The following is a 22,983-nucleotide window of genomic DNA, read 5'->3' on the forward strand; positions in this document are numbered from 1 at the left end:
TTATACTGCTGAGGACTACGGTATATTTTCTTTAGTGCATTGGTGTTATTAATCTGGTACATTGTATGCGCTCTCAGTATTATTTACCATGTATTCTTATCAAGGGTCCCAGACTATACTCTCGCTAATGGTTATCCAAACCTCTGTGGAGACTGGCCAAGCTACTACCACTACATTCCCCCGGTGGGCCCTTCATGTTCCAGTCTGACACTGGGCTGCGGGAGGGGACAGTCAGGGTTAGGCTGTGGGCGGGGTTGGTTAGGGTTAAAGTTAAAATACCGAATATCCGTCTTGACTTTGACCATCAAGATGCCACTGTCGGCAACCTGACCGTAGGGATTGTGACTGATGGGATTTTGTACCCAACCCCCTAAAAGGTAAATGAGCATACACAACTAATTATCTTGCATTTACATGAAGGTGCTCTTACTATACTCAACATATGAGATATTTCTAAAGAGGGTCAGTTATTCATAAACTATTTGTCAAATAGCAGCAAACAGTATGTCTCAGATTTGAGCAAGCAATTTCAGGCAGCAATCCTGTTTTAGGTAGAAGTTGTTGCTTTAGTCCCCAATATAGTAATTTTAATTAGGCAAAGGATCTTTTAGGTTTTGGGGCTCAATACTCTGATCGAAAGCACGAGAAACCTAAAAGATTCTATTGTCCACAGACAAACCTAAATGGCTAGCAGTCGTATGTGCTTCTTAGCCACTGTATATTTATTATCCAGCCTTTAATGTAAAGCAGGGGTGGGGAACGTCCGGCCCGCGGACCGTATAAGGCCCGCACAGCCTCTGCATCTGGCCCGGCAGCCAGTGCTGCAGCCGCTTCTATGTGAGGGGAGGATAGCGCAGCGCAGAGCCTCTCCTGCCCTTCAATGTGCTCATCTCCGATCTCTGGCGGCACTGTATCTGGCACTGTGAGGCAATGTGTACCTGGCACTGTGGGGCAATGTATATCTGGCACTGTGGGGCAATGTGTATCTGGCACTGTGAGGCAATGTGTACCTGGCACTGTGGGGCAATGTATATCTGGCACTGTGGGGCAATGTGTATCTGGCACTGTGGGGCAATGTGTACCTGGCACTGTGGGGCAATGTGTACCTGGCACTGTGGGGCAATGTGTACCTGGCACTGTGGGGCAATGTATATCTGGCACTGTGGGGCAATGTGTACCTGGCACTGTGGGGCAATGTGTACCTGGCACTGTGGGGCAATGTGTACCTGGCACTGTGGGGCAATGTGTACCTGGCACTGTGGGGCAATGTGTATCTGGCACTGTGGGGCAATGTGTATCTGGCACTGTGGGGCAATGTGTACCTGGCACTGTGGGGCAATGTGTATCTGGCACTGTGGGGCAATGTATATCTGGCACTGTGGGGCAATGTGTACCTGGCACTGTGGGGCAATGTGTACCTGGCACTGTGGGGCAATGTGTACCTGGCACTGTGGGGCAATGTGTACCTGGCACTGTGGGGCAATGTGTATCTGGCACTGTGGGGCAATGTGTATCTGGCACTGTGGGGCAATGTGTATCTGGCACTGTGGGGCAATGTGTATCTGGCACTGTGGGGCAATGTGTATCTGGCACTGTGGGACATATGTGTATCTGGCACTGTGGGATATATGTGTATCTGGCACTGTGGGATATATATGTATCTGGCACTGTGGGGCAATGTGTATCTCGCACTATTGGGCAATGTGTATCTGGAACTGTGGCAGCATATGTGTAAATGGCACTGCACTACTGGGGGCATAAGTGTATATGGCAGTGCACTACTGGGGGCATAAGTGTATATGGCAGTGCACTACTGGGGGCATATGTGTATCTGGCACTGCACTATTGGGGGCATATGTGTATCATGCCCCATTTTAATTGGCCACGCCTCGTGTGTCATATGGCCGTCCACACCCATTTATTGGCGCGCACCACACAGTACCACTAAGGGGCATATCTACTGGAGCATAACTACTGGGGGCAGGCTAATTTTTAAGTTGATAATTTTTGTATGGCCCCCGAAGGATTTTATAAATATCCAAATGGCCCTTGGTAGAAAAAAGGTTCCCCACCCCTGATGTAAAGGAACTAATGTGCAGCATGCTGGGATTACAATCAACAGTTAATTCAATCTAGATTTTTTTGTGAAAGGCTAAGACCCGTTTTACTATATTAAAAGAAGCCATTCACTTTTCGTGATAAAGGTAAAGCAGTTTTCCATTCTCCTAAGATTGGAGGGGATCAAATCTAATGTTTTAATGTAATCTGCTTAGCCTCCGTAACAAGGACAGCTAGGAGAGGTATATAATGATCCAATGTGGAATCTACATTTCATGAGGAGATATCAGCAAAAAGTAAAGCTTCAGCCCTTTTCATGAGTTTAAGTACCAAAGCAGTGATTAAGTGGCCAAGAAGCTTATCCCAAAACCTACTTATTTTTCTTCATTGCCATAATTATGAGATAATGAAGTATTTGACTCTGAGTCTACAAAATGTATCCTGTGAGAAGGGGAAATATAAGTTCTACTTAACACTCCTAAATGAGTCTCCTGTAAGAGAGCTGATTTAAGAGCAGGTAAAATGGTCGTCGTGTGAGATAAGGTAGACTCAAATTCCGGTAATTCCGGCATCTGGAGATACCATGCTCTAGATATAGTATGCCACAAAGAAACATTAGTCCCAATAAGTTTTAGGTATAGATAGCAAATTTTAAACTTGGGAGATTGGTTAAAGGTGAAAATATCTGTAAAACATCTGGCGCCTGAGCAGCAGAAAGTGAGCTATCCAGTGACTGAATAGAATGGAGTGTTTGTAGGAATAAAAATAAGTAAGAGTGAGGTAAATGGAATGTGTCCTGTAGTTGTTGAATGGAGAGAATGTAAACATCTGTATCAAATACATCTTTTATAGACATAATCCCTTTGTGAAATCAGGTTTTGTGGGTCTGTAGGGAAGGAAGGTTGGGTTGTCCCATAAGGCAATATAGGGGAGAGGAAAATATGTTTCTTCCTAAATGTTTGTCAATACTCAGCCAAACCTTGTATATGTCCCAGAAGAGAGCACTGGTCTGACAGAGATTTGCATTGTAGGGGTATGAAGCAGTGTTGCTGAGGTATATGGGTTAAATAGGGCTCTTTTTCATAAAACGACTGGTATGTAAAAGCCAAGTGGAGATATAGCTAAAAAATGCAGATCTAGCGAATGGTAAAACATGTAGTATACTCAAATCTTCCTGGGTTTTGTTTTTTTTGGGAGGGGGGCGCATCTGTGTATAGCGAAGGACACCAATATTCGTGATCATAATGGGGGGCATTTGTAGGAGGCACTGTACACAAGTTTAGGGTAGACAATATTTCCTGTTCGCAAGCTGTGATCACATTTATCTATAGTGTTGAGAAGTGCAATGGGATGCCCAAATATTTATTCTATGCGGCATGACTGTAAACACGGAGGGTATGTGAGGATGGCAAGTCAGGAAATTTGGAGCTATTAGGAGAAGAAGTTCAGATTTGATGACATTTATGCAATAGCCGGCATCAGAGCTAAACATGTATATTAACTTGAAAATAGCAGATATGGATGTTAAGGGGTCAGAGATAAATAGTAGCATATCATCAGCGAATAGTGCAAGTTTGCTTTCATGTACCCTAATTTTAATTACTGTAAAAGCTGGGTCCTTGGCCCAGTGCTATCGCCAAAGGTTTCAGCGTATCCGCAAAACAGGAGTGCAGAAAGGGGACAGCCCTGATGTGTGTCTAGTTGTGTACAGAAATGGGAGAAGTAGCAATATACTGGTCAGAATTTGCATGGTAGGGGTAGTATATAAGGCAACCAAAGGTGTATAAAGGGTTCTGGGAAACAAAATCGACTAAGCAACTCGAACAGGTGGTCCCAGATGACCAAATAAAATGCCTTTTTGGCACCTAGGGACAGAAGGAACCTGGGGACTGCAAGTCATTTTCTAATACTAACGACAGAGCTTCCCCTTATATAAAGCCCATTTGGTTCGAGTGTATGAGAGAATAGTTTTCATCCGTTCTGCCAAGATTTCTGTAAATAATTTATGTATGACAATGAGCAGAGAGATACTGTAGGTGTGTAGGAGGACGGAACACCTCTACCAGGCTTTGGTAAATCCATCATGTTTTGTAGAATAGAAAGTGTATTTTATATCTACTGGATAGTGTAAACTCCAGATATCCAGTAGACCCAACTAATTTGCAATGTAACTTAACCCAAATTTGGGCTGTCTTGAGGAGCAAGAAGACACACCTTTTCAGTCCAGAATTGGGGAAACTACTATATTAAAATCTCCGCCTATGAAAATCTGGGTATTCATGAAAGGATACAATTTATTAACAATATTGGCAAATAAAGCTTTTTAGTGTGTGCTAGATACATAGACATTACATAAAGTATATCTGTTTCCATCTATAGTGAAGTTAGGGTGACCAGACTATCCCTTTAACCTGGGACATTCATGAATTACACACGTTCTGTGGCTGCTTAAAACCAGATGAAATGCAGGCATGTAGTCAGCCAGCCACAGAACTTGTGTAATTCATAAATGTCCCAAGTTAAAGGTATAGTCTGGTCACCCTAGTGAAGTCCATAATTACAGTATGTAATGGCCTACTTCAGGCCTGGCCTAGCAGTTGCAGGTTATTATATCTCAATCTATTATATCTCAATCCGTTATCGAGGTTGTCATCTATAGACAATAGATGTAATTGGGTATTAGCCAGTGAGCGGAATTGTTGTTTCAGCTCAGAGACTTCATGGAAGTTAGATCCAATTCTGCTTTCATTGTTTGATACTTGGTGGAATATAGAAGCTAGCTGTATGTGGAGTTCAGCTACTACATCTATGAATTTGCGTGTTTCTGTAGTAGTTCAAGTTTCCTATATAGCTTCTACCACCTCAAGAGTGATTTGAGGGAAGTCCATGTGAAAACCTGTAATAAGGGTGGTCAAGTGCTAAAGCAATGAATGGGCTATAACCACTGTTCAGGGAAAAAGTTACAAAAGTAGGAAGAACATTTCCTTTAAAGGAAACGGCCAAGTTTGGAGTAATAAGGCAATATTGTATTGTAGCAAAAAAAGTCAAAGCCTCATGGGTTGGATGGTGCATTTACTAATAACGAAGCATCTGTTTATAAGGAGCCTTGTTGGCAATAGGTAGGGAAGCCAGAAGGAAATAGGGAGGCCCTCCGATGGTGTAAGTATGCTGTGGAGCATAGCTGCTTAGAGAGGCACTACGCAGGCTTACTGGGCCAAAAGAGATGTAACATTGGTCCAGGCAGTTCCCGGGATCTGGCAGATGGGGAGTGGTCACTGCTGGTGCCAGGGAACAGTAGTCCAACTATACTGATCACGTGATGGGCCTCCAGCTTCAAGGCCTTCGCCAAAGTGTGCTTAATGGTCATGGTCTGCTGACAAGTGCTCAAGGGTGCCACGGGGGTGGGGTATTCTCTCCAGCACGGGCATCTAACAGTTGTGGGTTTCTGCTCCGGAAGCCATAGGTATAGTGGGTTTTACCAATTTTCTGGCCTTGTTCCAATGGTGTGCTTCTGCCTGTAATGACCACCAGTCACGCCCCCCCATCGAAGGATATTCTAATTGAATGTTAATGAAACAGTGCAGTATTGAAAATTCACAATTTTGTTAAAAATTGCACTTCATGTTATGCCGCAATGAATCCTCATCAGACATAAACATTAGTTAGAATTCACTTTAAGTTATAATACAATGGAACCATTTTTCACACAACACAGTTTTACTGACTGTGAAAGACATAATTATGGCAGCTTCTAGTTAGCAAAATGTAAGAATGTAGAAATGGCGTATTCAGTATTGAAGCACCACTTATAAATGCCATATGTATGAATAGTGCTTTTAACATGCAGCTTTGAAAGACTTAATTAATTTTTTTGCTTTTATTTTTAATATAGTTATAGGTATTTTTAATATTAGTCTATATGGAAAAAATATTAGAACTAATAGGAGCTGAAAGGAAGTTTATATGGGCCTGATTCATAGTTGTACGCTAACACATTCTCAGCTGCGATCCATGGTGGTCATTCCGAGTTGTTCGCTCGTTGACGATTTTCGCTATATTGCGATTAGTCGCTTATTGCGCATGCGCAAGGTTTGCAGAGCGCATGCGCTTAGTTATTTTACTCAAAAGTTAGGTATTTTACTCACGGCATAACAAGGATTTTTCATCGTTCTGGTGATCGTACTGTGATTGACAGGAAGTGGGTGTTTCTGGGCGGAAACTGTCCGTTTTCTGGGCGTGTGCGAAAAAACACTTGCGTTTCTGGAAAAAACGCGGGAGTGTCTGAAGAAACGGGGGAGTGTCTGGGCGAAAGCTGGGTGTGTTTGTGACGTCAAACCAGGAACGAAACTGACTGAACTGATCGCAATGGCTGAGTAAGTCTGGAGCTACTCAGAAACTGCTAAGAATTTTCTATTCGCAATTCTGCTGAGCTAAGATACACTCCCAGAGGGCGGCGGCTTAGCGTGTGCAATGCTGCTAAAAGCAGCTAGCGAGCGAACAACTCGGAATGAGGGCCAATATGCAGATACTGGGGGTAATTCTGATTTGATCGCAGCAGCAAGTTTGTTAGCAATTGGGCAAAACCATGGGGGTAATTCCAAGTTGATCGCAGCAGGAAATTTTTTAGCAGTTGGACAAAACCATGTGCACTGCTGGGGGGTGGGGCAGATATAACATTTGCAGAGAGAGTTAGATTTGGGTGGGTTATTTTGTTTCTGTGCAGGGTAAATACTGGTTGCTTTCTTTTTACACTGCAAATTAGATTGCAGATTGAACACACCACACCCAAATCCAACTCTCTCTGCACATGTTAAATCTGCCTCACCTGCAGTGCACATGGTTTTGCCCAACTCAAAATTCCTGCTGCGATCAACTTGGAATTACCCCCCATGTGCACTGCAGGGGGGGGCAGATATGACATTTGTGAGAGAGTTAGATTTGAGTGGGTTATTTTGTTTCTGTGCAGGGTAAATACTGGCTGCTTTATTTTTACACTGCAATTTAGATTTCAGTTTGAACACGCCACACCCAAATCTAACTTTCATGCACATGTTATATCGGGTTAACTACGGTATGCCGGCGGTCGGGCTCCCGGCGACCAGCATACCGGCGCCGGGAGCCCGACCGCCGGCTTACTGACAGTGTGGCGAGCGCAAATGAGCCCCTTGCGGGCTCGCTGCGCTTTCCACGCTATGGGCACGGTGGCGCGCGCCACGCTATTTTATTCTCCCTCCAGGGGGGTCGTGGACCCCCACGAGGGAGAATAAGTGTCGGTATGCCGGCTGTCGGGATCCCGGCGCCGGTATACTGTGTGCCGGGATCCCGTCAGTCGGCATACTGAAGACCACCCGTTATATCTGTCCCCCCTGCAGTGCACATGGTTTTGCCCAACTGTTAACAAATTTGATGCTGCGATCAACTCAGAATTAGGCCCATTGTGCACAAATATGCATATATGTCCGCCAGCAGGATTTGTATTGAGTTTGCCCACTGATGACTTTACTAATCTCAGTAACTGTGTACATAGATCTTTCTATACTCAGCCCCTTGTGGAACCCTATGGTCACGCAGAATAACATTTTCCTAGTTTGATGATTTCCTTAGCTATGTAATAAGCTAGGTTCTAAAAATTTCCTTAGCTAAATTTAAGATGCTCATATTTCTCTTAATTATGGGTAGTAATATCTTTTGGTTCAAGTTCAGAATATGTGCCCCCCTGGGTTAGCATTACTAAACTGCTTCAGAACATCATTAAATTTGTTCACAGCATTAAAATGTGTATGCTCACCACGCTTCACGCACGGTGGCTCGCTCGCCACAGGCTACTATTCCCAATAGATGTCCACGTATCTTGTCGTAGTAGTAACCCAGGGGATCACATGTTCTGAACTTAAGCCATTTCGTTCTCCAGAAGCAGTATAATATGCCGGCATTTGGAATGTCAACAGCATAATGTCGACATGGTCTAAACGTTGATATTCAAAATGTCAACATGACGACAATGACACAATGTCAACATTGTGAATATCAACAGTTATGATGTCAACAAGGGGATTTTAAATAAAAGCGTAACCCTAATCTAACAGTAACCATAAAATCATGTGTCAGCATTCTGGCTGTCGACATTATAATTAGGTTGACATTATGTCAGTGCCAACATTGTGTTGACATGTTGTATGTCTACATTCTGAACATGTTGACATTCTGAATAACAATATTCAGGCCATGTTGACATTATGTCAACATTCAAAATGCTGACATGACGACTGTCATGTGATGTCATGTGACGACCCTTTGCCTGTTATCTGGCCAAATATATCATTCCACGTTCCTGTGAGTTCAAACCTGATGGCTGGTGTTGTGCTTATGATTAACACAAAGGGGGTGATTCCGAGTTGTTCGCTCGTTAGCTGCTTTTAGCAGCATTGCACACGCTAAGCCTACGCCTACTGGGAGTGTATCTTAGCATAGCAGAAGTGCGAACGAAGGGTTCGCTAATTTTCTCGTAACGATTACCCCGCAGTTTCTGAGTAGCTCCAGACTTACTCTGCCAGTGCGATGAGCTCAGTCCTTTTCGTTCCTGGTTTGATGTCACAAACATACCCAGCGTTCGCCCAGCCACTCCCCCGTTTCTGCAGACACTCCTGCGTTTTCAACTAGCACGCCTGCGTTTTTCCGCACACTCCCATAAAACGGCCAGTTTCCGCCCAGAAACACCCACTTCCTGTCAATCACACTACGATCAGCAGAGCGATGAAAAAACTTTGTTACGCCGTGAGTAAAATACCAAACTTTTGTGCTAATTTACTTGGCGCAGGCGCGCTGCGTACAATGCACATGCGCAGTTTGCGACTAATCGCTCCCTAGCGAACAAAAATAACGAGCGAACAACTCGGAATCACCCCCAAAAGAACTGAAAGAGGTGGTTATTATATGGTTTGAGATTTCAAAATCTGCACTCTTCGGTCATTTGTGTTCTGGGTTTACAGCAGCAATTGTTTTTAAAAGGCATATGTTGAGTTTTACCTTAAAATAAATATCAATCCCACCACAAAAATCTTTGAAAATCTATAATTTAGAAATGGCACTTTGTTAAATAAATCCCAAAGACCAAAATCAGCTGCTTCTTGCTAGCAGAGTTTAGGTGATGACAATGATCAGCACCTCTGTTGAAGTGTGTGTGGTATAGAAAATCATTAGGTCGACCCCATATGGTCGACATACATTTTATCGACTTGATCAAAGGGTCGACAGGGTCAAGATGCGGACCTGACAAAGGTCCACACACAAATGGTCAACACAAGTTTTTTGGGTGTCATTTTGCATGTTCCATGTGACCACAAACGTGGGCTCACTTCGCTTCGGGCAAGTTACGATTCCCAATTGTTTTCCAAGCAAAAGTTGGGAAAACATATTTTAAAACCAAAAAACTTTTGTCGACCATTTGTGTGTCGACCACTGTCATTTCAACTTTTTGTACATGTTGTCCTTTTGTACCTGTTGACTTAATGCATGTCGACCATATGGTGTCAACCTATTGACTGTTGACTTAGACACTGTCAACCTGTCATCTGGAACTTGCTGAAGCAAGGTAAAGTGGTACTATATGAATTTTATTATAAGTGTGTTAGTATTTACATTAGACAATACACAAAGTGGAAATACAAATGTTACCATTAGCTTTCACTCTGCTGAAGATTGAGACAGTAGCAACAGTGTTAGGCTATATGAAGGTATATGTACAAACATTAAATAGGGAGGCAGTCAATTGACCGTGTGTCAGGATCCCGGCGGTCAGGATACCGACGCCGGAATCCTGACACCAGCTGAAATACCGGCGGTCAGAGTCCTGGAGGGCAATAGAAACCTGTGGCAACCAAAGGTCACAACCGGGCCTAAAGCGCTGCGAGCACAGCGAGCCCGCGAGGGGTCACGTGCGCTCGGCGCCGGGATCCTGGCTGTCGGCTTCCCTGGGTCTGTCTCCTGACCGCCGGGATCTCGTACTGATCCCATTAAATATTGGTAGAGAAAAGAAAGCCAAAACTTTTCAGGGATCAAATTATTTATTCATAAGTGCTGCCTAAACCCAAAAACGTCAGTTAGATGCAACAAATATGAAGAAACGACTCAGCAGCTTCATCATCTGCCAAACGTGCTATTAATTGATAAATATTATATTGGCATTTTCTCTATTGTCTCTTAGTGCCATGTACATCTTCCACATACAAATGCTCCAACAGACTCTGCATCAGCAAAACAAACCCAGAGTGTGACGGTATCGCGGACTGCAACAATGGTTCTGATGAACAGAACTGTGGTGAGTAGAAGTGTTGTCGTGACCTTCGTTATACTGTATTAGTCCTCTAACTACTGTGATTTCCAGACTACAACTACATGGTTTGCGGGCCATTCAGAAGCTCCATTTGCAACGGATATAAATGAAAATGTTGTTAGTACTAGATAGTATTTGTACAACAAATATGCACATTCACTGGGTTATTCAGGTCGCATCACAAAGCGATGCAACCGCTTGTCCTCGGCGGCAGTGCACACATGCAGGTACCATTCTGCGCGTGTGTGGCCGCTGAATGCGTTCGGGTCGCAGCGGATGCGAGCGCCTCTGCCTGATTGACCGGCAGAGGCGTTTGCGGGGTGGCAACAGAGTATTGCGGGAAAAAGGGGGGTGGGTCGGCAGCATTTTTGGGGTGACTGCGTGACATCACAAGCTGCTGCTCCGACAGGAAAAATGGCGACTGACCACCTGCATATGCAGCCTAGCTGTGGCTGCAGGGGGTCGTCCACAATTGCTGTGACCACAATGTAAATTGCGGTCGCAGTTGGTGGCCGCCATTTAGCATACTGGGCAGCCTTGCCCTGTGATTGGCAGCAGCAGCATGCGAGAGAACGGATTGCAAATTCTGCTTTTTATCAGAATTTGCAATCCATGCTCAATAACTCCCATAATCAGTGAGTTCAATATAATATGTGCCCACATAGTGATTATCTATACACACATGAAATACATAAACAAGTCAGTCTTGAATATCAGCAAACAGTGCTTACTTCTGCACTTTTAATTGCTTTAAAAGTATATAAAAACATGTTTGTGCATCTTGTTTATTTGTATATAATATATATTATATATAATCACTCAAGTAATGAGTTTTTTTGCAAAAAAAAGCGCTCAAAAAGTGTAATTTTTTTTTTATATACACATATATATATATATATATATATATATATATATAAAGTTAGGAACCATCTTTCCCTCCGCCCCCTGACTACTATTGAAATGCTATATTTACGTCAGACTTCCACTGCCGGTCTGATATCTATAATATACTCCAAACTACACCTTCATGGGACCCACACGAATTGTCCTGGGAGCGCGTCTTGGAAGTGTCACTAGATCCAGATGACTGGGCCGGATTCGTGAGGCTGTTGCTTCTAGCTCAATGTGTGTGAGAATCAAAGAAAATGTTTACAAAATCCTATATAGATGGTACTATGGGGGTCATGCCGACCAGATCGCTCGCTGCAGTTTATTGCAGCGCAGCGATCGGGTCGGAATTGCGCATGCGCCAGCACCGCAGTTCGCCGGCGCATGCCGGACAGCCGAAGGCCTTCGTTCAGTAGCGATCACCTCTGCCTGATTGACAGGCAGAGACAGTCGCAGGGCGGGAGGGGGCTTAACGCCGCCGTTTAGGGGGCGTGGTCCGGCCAACGCATGCGTGGTCGGACCGTTGGGGGGGCAGGCCGCGGCGGCTGCGTGACGTCTCACGCAGCCGCTGCGGCCAGTGGCAGCGACGATCAACTCCCGGCCATCCGCAGGAGCTGCGCTGGCCAGGAGTACCTCCACAAATACAAAAGCATTGCTGCAGTGTGATACTTTTGTATTTGTGCGGGGGGGGGGGGGGGGGGGGCGGACTGACTGACATGCGGGGCGGACCAGCCCTGTGCTGGGCGTCACCCCGCATGTCAGGGAAGATGATCATAGCTGTGCTAAATTTAGCACAGCTATGATCAACTCGGAATGACCCCCTATGTCCCCTCTAGTCTTCAAAAGAGGTTCCCTGAAGACTCTAGATGCTGGCATGGCTGCACATTATAAGGAACATTTCTTCACGTTTGGTGGAGCTATATGAAAATTACTGGTTTCTGCATGGATATTAAGAATCTGATTTTCTCGATTCTCCAAATTGCTTTCCCATTAGAACCTAAATTTTATCTCTTACCTATGGCCATGCCATACCCTCCAACATTTTACACATAAAAATCGGTACAAATTCAAAAAGGAGGCATGGCCACCCTTTTCCTATACAATGAAAGTTTGGAGAGTCAAAAATCTGTACAGACCATAAAAAAAAGGTACTGTACCTGCCAAAAAGGTACAGTTGGAGGGTATGTCATGCCCGCAGCCACACATCACCAAAATAAACTTAGAAGACACAGGTGCAGCTTTATTAAGCCTGGTGAAGTGATAAAGTGAAAGGTGACAATGCACCAGCCAATCAGCTCCTAACTTCCATGTCACAGGCTGGATTTGAAAAATTACAGTTAGGCGCTGACTGGTTGGTGCGTTATCACCTTCCACTTTATCACTTCACCAGGCTTAATAAATCTGCCCCCCATTCTCTTGGCACCTACTTGTCAAACTGCAGCTGATTGGAAACTGTAGTACCCCCCCACCCCTCTTTATACAATTATTAGTAGGGTCTGCCATGTTCAACGTATGGAAATTATGACCAGCATCCTTAAGAACTACTCAAGGACCTCTGACAAGGTCTGGGACCCTTGGCTGTCCTTCCTTCATGCTAGTTCCCCCTTTACGCAACTCCCCCCCCCCCCACCCCCTTCTTTCTCTGACAGTTCTAGCCATGCCATCTCCTATCCTCCAGTCAGAGGCTGGCTGGCAAGGGGGCCAGGGTGCCATCTGCCCCCTGTGGCTGCGAGAGGCAAACAGAGGTCAGACTGCTCTAAGATCTAAGGGGCAGATGTATTAACCTGGAGAAGGCATAAGGAAGTGATAAACCAGTGATATGTGCAAGGTGATAAAGGCGCCAGCCAATCAGCTTCAATATGTAAATTAACAGTTAGAATCTGATTGGCTGGTGCCTTTATCACCTTGCACATATCACTGGTTTATCACTTCCTTATGCCGTCTCCAGGTTAATACATCTGCCCCTAAATTCTAACCCCCCTGCCTGGCTGCTCAACAGCAGAGGCTAGCAGAAAATGGCTGCCCCCATAGCAGGCTATAAGAAAATGGCCACCGCTGACCCAAGGGGAGCCAGGTGTCCTTTCCCAGGACCCTAGGGGCTGGAGAGTGGATAAAGGGGTCGGGGCTTATTGGAGGAGTTGGGCTGCTCTTCCTTCTGCTGGAGTATGTACAGGGAGGGGGCGGCAGAGGCCAGTACAGTTAGGAGCTGTCTACAATAGTGCCATGTGAACTCCCTGCATAAAGACTGGACTTCTGGGCAAGCTTTACTGGAGCGATTGTATTGGGAGATAACCACTGGAGAGATTGTATTGGGAGTCAGCAGCTGTTTGCAAACTAAAGCAGATAAAAACTAGTACATTGGTATTGTACTGTATAGCTCAACCTCTGTCCCCACATTGTAGACAATGCCACTGTAAAGGGGGGTAAAAACGGAGCGATTTTTACTTAATTTCTAAGCCATATGACTAGATTGCTCAGAAATTAAGCACACATTGCTCCGTGTGTAGGGTGACGGTGACAGCGATGCGTGGTCCCGCATATCGCTATCGCCGGCTCTAGATTTGGCATGCATGCCAAATCTAGTCAGGTCGCTCACTTCACCGCTGTGTGAAGTGAGCGCTGAACCTGTCTGTCCTCCACTCCGCTCAACACACATCCCCTGCGTGCTGAGTGGGGAGAAATGTGCTGAGCGGTCTGTCATAGATCGCTCAGCACCCATCTCTACGTGTGTACCCCTCTTAAAGCTCTACCCCCATATACACTGACACTGTGCAGTACCACCTGTGCCCCCACTTTGTATACTCTGACACTGTGCAGCCCCTCTCTGACCCCACCGTGTGTACACTGGTACTATGCAGCTCCACCTGTGCCCACTGACACCGTGCAGCACCACCTGAACTTGATAGGTGCTATAGTTTTTGGCAAAAAACACATCTGTGTACATGCATTACCTCCATAAACTATGGACTGATGCTTAATCTGCATACATGTTGTTGCTGAAATGAGTTACAGTACTGTGTCATCTGTATGCTCCTGAACAGTGATGTTAATGGTTTATTGTGATTTATGAATTGCTTATTCAAACACCTCAGTGAATGTGTTTATTTCTCTGACGTCCAAAGTGGATGCTGGGACTCCGTAAGGACCATGGGGAATAGCGGCTCCGCAGGAGACTGGGCACAACTAAAAGAAAGCTTTTGGTCTAACTGGTGTGCACTGGCTCCTCCCTCTATGACCCTCCTCCAGACTTCAGTTAGAATCTTGTGCCCGGCTGAGCTGGATGCACACTAGGGGCTCTCCTGAGCTCCTAGAAAAGAAAGTATATTTTAGTTTTTTTATTTTCAGTGAGATCTGCTGGCAACAGACTCACTGCTACGAGGGACTAAGGGGAGAAGAAGCGAACCTACCTGCTTGCAGCTAGTTTGGGCTTCTTAGGCTACTGGACACCATTAGCTACAGAGGGATCGAACACAGGACCCGACCTCGATCGTCCGGTCCCGGAGCCGCGCCGCCGTCCCCCTTACAGAGCCAGAAGCATGAAGATGGTCCTGAAAATCGGCGGCAGAAGACTTCGGTCTTCAACAAGGTAGCGCACAGCACTGCAGCTGTGCGCCATTGCTCCTCATGCACACCTCACACTCCGGTCACTGATGGGTGCAGGGCGCTGGGGGGGGGGGGGGGGGGGGGGGGCGGGCGCCCTGAGCAGCAATATTAATACCTTGGCTGGCAAATAATCACAATATATTGTCCCAGAGGCTATATATGTGAAAAATACCCCTGCCAGAATCCATAAAAAAGCGGGAGAAAGTCCGCCGAAAAAGGGGCGGGGCTATCTCCCTCAGCACACTGGCGCCATTTTTCCCTCACAGCTCCGCTGGAAGGATCGCTCCCAGGCTCTCCCCTGCAGTTTCAAGCTACAAAGGGTAAAAAAGAGAGGGGGGCACTAAATTTAGGCGCAGCAATATATATTTAAGCAGCTATAAGGGAAAATCACTCAGTTATAGTGTGTATCCCTGTTTTATATAGCGCTGTGGTGTGTGCTGGCATACTCTCTCTCTGTCTCCCCAAAGGGCTTTGTGGGGTCCTGTCCTCTGTCAGAGCATTCCCTGTGTGTGTGCGGTGTGTCAGTACGGCTGTGTTGACATGATGGATGAGGAGGCTTATGTGGAGGCGGAGCAGATGCCGATAAATGTGATGTCACCCCCTGCGGGGCCGACACCTGAGTGGATGGTTATATGAAAGGAATTACGGGACAGTGTCGACTCCTTACATAAAAGGTTTGACGACATACCAAATATGGGACAGCCGGCTTCTCAGCCTGTGCCTGCCCAGGCGTCTCAAAAGCCATCAGGGGCTCTAAAACGCCCGCTACCTCGGATGGCAGACACAGATGTCGACACGGATACTGACTCCAGTGTCGACGACGATGAGACAAATGTAACTTCCAATAGGGCCACACGTTACATGATTGAGGCTATGAAAAATGTGTTGCACATTTCTGATGTTACCCCAGGTACCACAAAAAAGGGTATTATGTTTGGAGAGAAAAAACTACCAGTAGTTTTTCCTCCATCTGAGGAATTAAATGAAGTGTGTGAAGAAGCGTGGGCTTCCCCCGATAAAAAACTGGTAATTTCTAAAAGGTTACTAATGACGTACCCTTTCCCGCCAGAGGATAGGTCACGTTGGGAAACATCCCCTAGGGTGGATAAAGCGCTCACACGCTTGTCAAAGAAGGTGGCACTACCGTCTCCGGATACGGCCGCCCTAAAGGAGCCTGCTGATAGAAAGCAGGAGGCTATCCTGAAGTCTGTATATACACACACAGGTATTATACTGAGACCAGCTATTGCTTCAGCATGGATGTGCAGTGCTGCAGCTGCGTGGTCAGATTTCCTGTCGGAAAATATTGATACCCTAGACAGGGACACTATATTGCTAACCGTAGAGCATATTAAAGACGCAGTCTTATACATGAGAGATGCACAGAGGGATATTTGCCGGCTGGCATCTAAAATAAGTGCAATGTCCATTTCTGCCAGGAGAGGGTTATGGACTCGGCAGTGGACAGGTGATGCAGATTCTAAAAGGCACATGGAAGTTTTGCCTTATAAAGGTGAGGAGTTGTTCGGGGATGGTCTCTCGGACCTCGTTTCCACAGCAACAGCTGGGAAGTCAGCATTTTTACCCCATGTTCCCTCACAGCCAAAGAAAGCACCGTATTATCAGGTACAGTCCTTTCGGCCCCATAAGGGCAAGCGGGTTAAAGGCGCGTCCTTTCTGCCCAGTGGCAGAGGTAGAGGGAAAAAGCTGCAGCATACAGCCAGTTCCCAGGAGCAAAAGTCCTCCCCCGCTTCCTCCAAGTCCACCGCATGACGCTGGGGCTCCACAGGCGGAGCCGGGTACGGTGGGGGCCCGTCTCAAAAACTTCAGCAATCAGTGGGCTCGCTCACGGGTGGATCTCTGGATCCTTCAAGTAGTATCTCAGGGGTACAAGCTGGAATTCGAGACGTCTCCCCCCCGCCGTTTCCTCAAATCGGCCTTGCCAACAACTCCCTCAGGCAGGGAGGCAGTGCTAGAGGCAATTCACAAGATTATTCCCAGCAGGTGATAGTCAAGGTGCCCCTACTTCAACAAGGACAGGGTTACTATTCCACAATGTTTGTGGTACCGAAACCGGACGGTTCGGTGAGACCCATTTTAAATTTGAAATCCTTGAACACATATATAAAAAAAATTCAAGTTCAAGATGGAATCGCTCAGGGCGGTTATTGCAAGCCTGGACGAGGGGGATTACATGGTATCACTGGACATCAAGGATGCTTACCTGCATGTCCCCATTTACCATCCTCACCAGGAGTACCTCAGATTTGTGGTACAGGATTGTCATTACCAATTCCAGACGTTGCCGTTTGGTCTATCCACGGCTCCGAGGGTATTTACCAAGGTAATGGCCGAAATGATGATACTCCTTCGAAAGAAGGGAGTTTTAATTATCCCGTACTTGGACGATCTCCTGATAAAGGCGAGGTCCAGGGAGCAGTTGTTGGTCGGGGTAGCACTATCTCGGGAGGTGCTACAACAGCACGGCTGGATTCTAAATATTCCAAAGTCATAGCTGGTCCTTACGACAAGTCTACTGTTCCTGGGGATGGTTCTGGACACAGAACAGAAAAAAGTGTTTCTCCCGGAGAAGGCCAGGGAGCAGTCATCTCTAGTCAGAGGCCTCCTAAAACCAAAACAGGTGTCGGTGCATCACTGCACGCGAATCCTGGGGAAAATGGTAGCTTCCTACGAAGCAATTCCATTCGGCAGGTTCCATGCAAGAACCTTTCAGTGGGACCTGTTGGACAAGTGGTCCGGATCGCATCTTCAGATGCATCGGCTGATAACCCTGTCTCCAAGGACCAGGGTGTCTCTGCTGTGGTGGCTGCAAAGTGCTCATCTTCAAGAGGGCCGCAGATTCGGCATACAGGACTGGGTCCTGGTGACCACGGATACCAGCCTTCGAGGCAGGAGGGCAGTCACACAGGGAAGGAACTTCCAAGGACTATGGTCAAGTCAGGAGACTTCCCTACACATAAATATTCTGGAACTGAGGGCCATTTTCAATGCCCTAAGTCAGGCAAAACCCCTGCTTCAAAACCAGCCGGTACTGATCCAGTCAGACAACATCACGGCAGTCGCCCATGTAAACCGACAGGGCGGCACAAGAAGCAGGACGGCGATGGCAGAAGCCACAAGGATTCTCCGATGGGCGGAAAATCACGTGTTAGCACTGTCAGCAGTGTTCATTCCGGGAGTGGACAACTGGGAAGCAGACTTCCTCAGCAGGCACGACCTCCACCCGGGAGAGTGGGGACTTCATCCAGAAGTCTTTCAACTGATTGTAAACCGTTGGGAACGGCCACAGGTGGACATGATGGCGTCTCGCCTAAACAAAAAGCTAGAAAGATATTGCGCCAGGTCAAGAGACCCTCAGGCGATAGCTGTGGACGCTCTAAAGACACCGTGGGTGTACCGGTCGGTTTATGTGTTCCCTCCTCTTCCTCTCATACCAAAGGTACTGAGGATAATAAGGAGAAGAGGAGTAAGAACTATACTCATTGTTCTGGATTGGCCAAGAAGAGCTTGGTACCCGGAACTTCAAGAAATGATCTCAGAGGACCCATGGCCTCTGCCGCTCAGACAGGACCTGCTGCAGCAGGGGCCCTGTCTGTTCCAAGACTTACAGCGGCTGCTTTTGACGGCATGGCGGTTGAACACCGGATCCTGAAGGAAAAGGGCATTCCGGAGGAAGTCATTCCTACGCTGATTAAAGCTAGGAAAGAAGTGACCGCAAACCATTATCACCGCATTTGGCGAAAATATGTTGCGTGGTGTGAGGTCAGGAAGGCCCCAACGGAGGAATTTCAGCTGGGCCGTTTTCTGCACTTCCTACAGTCAGGGGTGACTATGGGCCTAAAATTGGGTTCCATTAAGGTCCAGATTTCGGCTCTATCGATTTTCTTCCAGAGAGAACTGGCTTCACTACCTGAAGTTCAGACTTTTGTTAAGGGAGTGCTGCATATTCAGCCCCCTTTTGTGCCTCCAGTGGCACCTTGGGATCTCAACGTGGTGTTGGATTTCCTAAAGTCACATTGGTTTGAGCCACTTAAAACCGTGGAATTGAAATATCTCACGTGGAAAGTGTCATGTTGTTGGCCTTGGCTTCGGCCAGGCGTGTATCAGAATTGGCGGCTTTGTCATGTAAAAGCCCTTATCTGATTTTCCATATGGATAGGGCAGAATTGAGGACTCGTCCCCAGTTTCTCCCTAAGGTGGTATCAGCTTTTCATCTGAACCAACCTATCGTGGTGCCTGCGGCTACTAAAGACTTGGAGGCTTCCAAGTTGTTGGACGTAGTCAGGGCCCTGAAAATGTATGTTTCCAGGACAGCTGGAGTCAGAAAGACTGACTCGCTATTTATCCTGCATGCGCCCAACAAGTTGGGTGCACCTGCTTCAAAGCAGACTATTGCTCGCTGGATCTGTAGTACGATTCAGCTTGCACATTCTGCGGCTGGACTGCCGCATCCTAAATCAGTGAAGCCCAATCCACGAGGAAGGTGGGCTCTTCTTGGGCGGCTGCCCGAGGAGTCTCGGCTCTACAACTTTGCAGAGCAGCTACTTGGTCGGGGTCGAACACATTTGCTAAATTCTACAAGTTTGACACCCTGGCTGAGGAGGACCTAGAGTTTGCCCATTCGGTGCTGCAGAGTCATCCGCACTCTCCCGCCCGTTTGGGAGCTTTGGTATAATCCCCATGGTCCTTACGGAGTCCCAGCATCCACTTAGGACGTCAGAGAAAATAAGATTTTACTCACCGGTAAATCTATTTCTCGTAGTCCGTAGTGGATGCTGGGCGCCCATCCCAAGTGCGGATTGTCTGCAATACTTGTATATAGTTATTGTTTAACTAAAGGGTTATTGTTGAGCCATCTGTTGAGAGGCTCAGTTTTTGTCATGCTGTTAACTGGGTATTGTATCACGAGTTATACGGTGTGATTAGTGTGGCTGGTATGAGTCTTACCCGGGATTCAAAATCCTTCCTTATTGTGTCAGCTCTTCCGGGCACAGTATCCTAACTGAAGTCTGGAGGAGGGTCATAGAGGGAGGAGCCAGTGCACACCAGTTAGACCAAAAGCTTTCTTTTAGTTGTGCCCAGTCTCCTGCGGAGCCGCTATTCCCCATGGTCCTTACGGAGTCCCAGCATCCACTAAGGACTACGAGAAATAGATTTACCGGTGAGTAAAATCTTATTTTTGATCTGCACCTTCTTATTTTTTTTGTCTTGATATACATTTTATGTAATTTGGACATTGAAAGAGGGAGGTGATATGAAGTGGGTATTCTACAGTATATTGTATTTCATTCTGGTCCAGTTAATGTTGCTACTTATTACCGGTACTTTGTTCATGCGCAGGACCTGTTGGGTTCGTGCACAAATGGGTCCTGGCGTCCTGCGATGTAGGAAGTAGGATGGCAGCAGCTTGTCAGTGATAGACAGTCTGCTGCCATTTTGGGGCGGGGAGAGGTGGAAACGCCCTCAGTTTCCCATAAAGGAGGCATGTCGCTGCTGTTTAAGGGGAGAGAAGAGGCCAGGGATTTCCGCAAGCTGTCCGATGGGGAGTCAGTGATCCGATGCCGGCATCCTAGGATGCAGGTCAGATCACTACTGCAGCAGGAGGCGTCTGCTTGTAATAAACGCCTCCTGCTGCATTACCATACAGCGCTATCACTACTGCTTCCAAGGAAGTGACTGCCACTCCATCCACATCTCAATTAGACCCATTGCTTCCTATGTTTTATATACAGTAAGTCATTAGAATAGTTTCTGTTTGTCACACAGAGCTGGTAGGCGATGTATTATTCTTAGACATAATGATTTTTCAGATATTTCACTAGACATTGAAACTGCATCCCAATTGGATAAACCACGCCTGCAGTTTTTTATCTGCCACATCCACTTTGCCATTGCCGTGCGCTGGTAGAGAAGCCAGGGCCACTTCATTTCATTTGCCCCCAGGCTAAAAGTTGCCAGTCAGCCCCAGCTCGCCTGGTATTCTCTTGTGTAGAATAAGCAATGCATGGTTCTGAACTCTCCTAATATTTTTGTCTCCCCAAATATGTGTCATTTCTTCACCTTTTGAGAGGATTTATTACTAAAAATAAAGACAACTTCAAGAAAAATATATTTAAAAAATAAGGGCCAAATGTAATGAAGTGCGAGTGTGCACAAATGTGCGAGTTTAGTGCTAAACTCGCATGTTTTGCAAACTCGACCAATGTAGTGGAATGCGGATGTGAGTAAACATTTCAGACCTTACTACAAACTCACACATGACAACTCACATTCAGATGTTTTCCAATACAACCGATAGATCTCGGGCAATGTAATGTAATGTAATGTGAGTTTGTAACTCGCACACAAAACATTACCAAAAACTAGTCTAAAAATAGACCAGGTTCTGGCTGGTGAGTTTGACAGAAGCATGCACAGATCAGTGAGATCTGTGCATGCTTCTGTCTGGAAAGTAAAGAAATAGTTAAAAATGTAAAAAAACAAAATGACATGCACGTCCCCCCTAAAAGCATAACCAGCCCCGGGCTCTTTGAGTCAGTCCTGGTTGCAAAAATAAGGGGGGGGGGGAATGACTATGGTTCCCCATATTTAAACAACCAGCACCGGGCTCTTGGACCAGTCCTGGTTCTAAAAATACCAGGGATAAAAGAAGTAGGGGACCCCCATATTTTTAAAACCAGCACCTGGCTCCACTAGCCAGGGAGGTGATGCCGCTGCCTTGGGACACATTTATATAGATCCCTGCGGCCGCAGCATCACACACCCCAACTAGTCACCACTGGCCGGTGTTCCCTGGGGGATTGGGGACCCCTTAAATAAAGGGGTCCCCCCTCCAGGCTCCCAAGGGCCAGGGATGAAGCCTGAGGCTGTCCCCGCCATCCGTAGGCTGTGGATGTGTCACATGGACTATGGTGTTCTAAGGGCTTCCAGGTGGCGCTTGGTGATGCTCATGCAATTACCCTTTCCCAGAATTCTTTTAGCCTCCTGTGATGCTAGGCTTCACCTTTAGCAGCCGCCTTTCCAGGGTGAATTAGGTCCATCCTGTACTCAGATGCACCCAGGTCTTATGTAAGGACAAGGCGACTATTGGAGGCTGGGCAAGAGTAAATGCTGTACGGTGAGATGTTCACTGAACACAACCTTGATAACACTGTTCAATGCACAGAGATTAGAAACGAATGCACGTGAGTGCAACAATGCACAGGTTGGAATAATAGTTAACACAAACTGTATGTAAATGCAACAATGCACAGGGTGGTATAGAACACAGACTGTATGTAAATGCAACAATGCACAGGGTGATTTATGCAACCAAACCATATATAAATGCAACAATGCACAAGGTGATTAAGCAACCAAACCGTATATAAATACAACAATGCACAAGGTGATAACAATAATGAAATAAGTGTGAAAGGCAAGAGTCTGTGTGGAAGCTCCACACAAAACCTACATTCTAGGCAAGCTGGATCCAACCAGGGAAATTATCTAGACAGGGTATTTGAATCTGAGGAGTTCACAGGGCTGACAGGTTCTCACATGTAGCAGGAACTATCACCAGCAGATTGGAAGTGACCAGGAAGGCAATTTATATGTGGGTGCTCCAATCAGCCCAAGGAATCCAGAGATGTAATGATTAAAGTACAGGATGTGCAGCTGGACAGCTAGATACACAGAGGCAAACTACTAATTATGCAGCAGCTGACGCTGAACACAGGGATACATGCAGAAATCTAGCTGCTGAAGTGTAGTAATACAGACACGCCGCTAGCGGCTTGTAATAGGATGGTGGGCTAATAGCCGTAAAAGTGTAAAAAAAGAATATTGTCTTTTGTTGTGGAACTACAAGTCCCAGTAAGCCTTCCACATGCTGGTACTTGGAGAACAACAGGTACTAGCATGTAGGGAATTAAAGGGTCCACTGGTACCTGTAGTTCCACAACAAAAGAAATACCCCTAAAAAAAAAAAGACTCATACACCGTGACAGTAAAAGGTGCGAGAAGTTTCGAGTTGAAATTTGACTACAAACTCGCCCTGGATTACACCACAGCCTATATGTCTATTTTTATTTTAAGTAAAC

At 46.2% G+C, this 22,983-nt stretch overlaps 1 protein-coding gene across 3 annotated transcripts in view; it reads left to right on the forward strand.

Annotated features, from left to right (window-relative positions):
- The window catches only part of TMPRSS9 (transmembrane serine protease 9), a 316,106-nt gene that overhangs the window by 235,924 nt on the left and 57,199 nt on the right, over positions 1 to 22,983 (forward strand). For all 3 annotated transcript variants that reach the window (XM_063920081.1, XM_063920080.1, XM_063920082.1), the window contains one exon: positions 10,262 to 10,375. In XM_063920081.1, coding sequence (XP_063776151.1) covers positions 10,262 to 10,375 — 114 coding nt within the window. The remainder of the gene's footprint in view (positions 1 to 10,261; positions 10,376 to 22,983) is intronic.

The sequence above is a fragment of the Pseudophryne corroboree genome, chromosome 1 (genome assembly GCF_028390025.1).
Source record: "Pseudophryne corroboree isolate aPseCor3 chromosome 1, aPseCor3.hap2, whole genome shotgun sequence".
Taxonomy (NCBI): Eukaryota; Metazoa; Chordata; class Amphibia; order Anura; family Myobatrachidae; genus Pseudophryne; species Pseudophryne corroboree.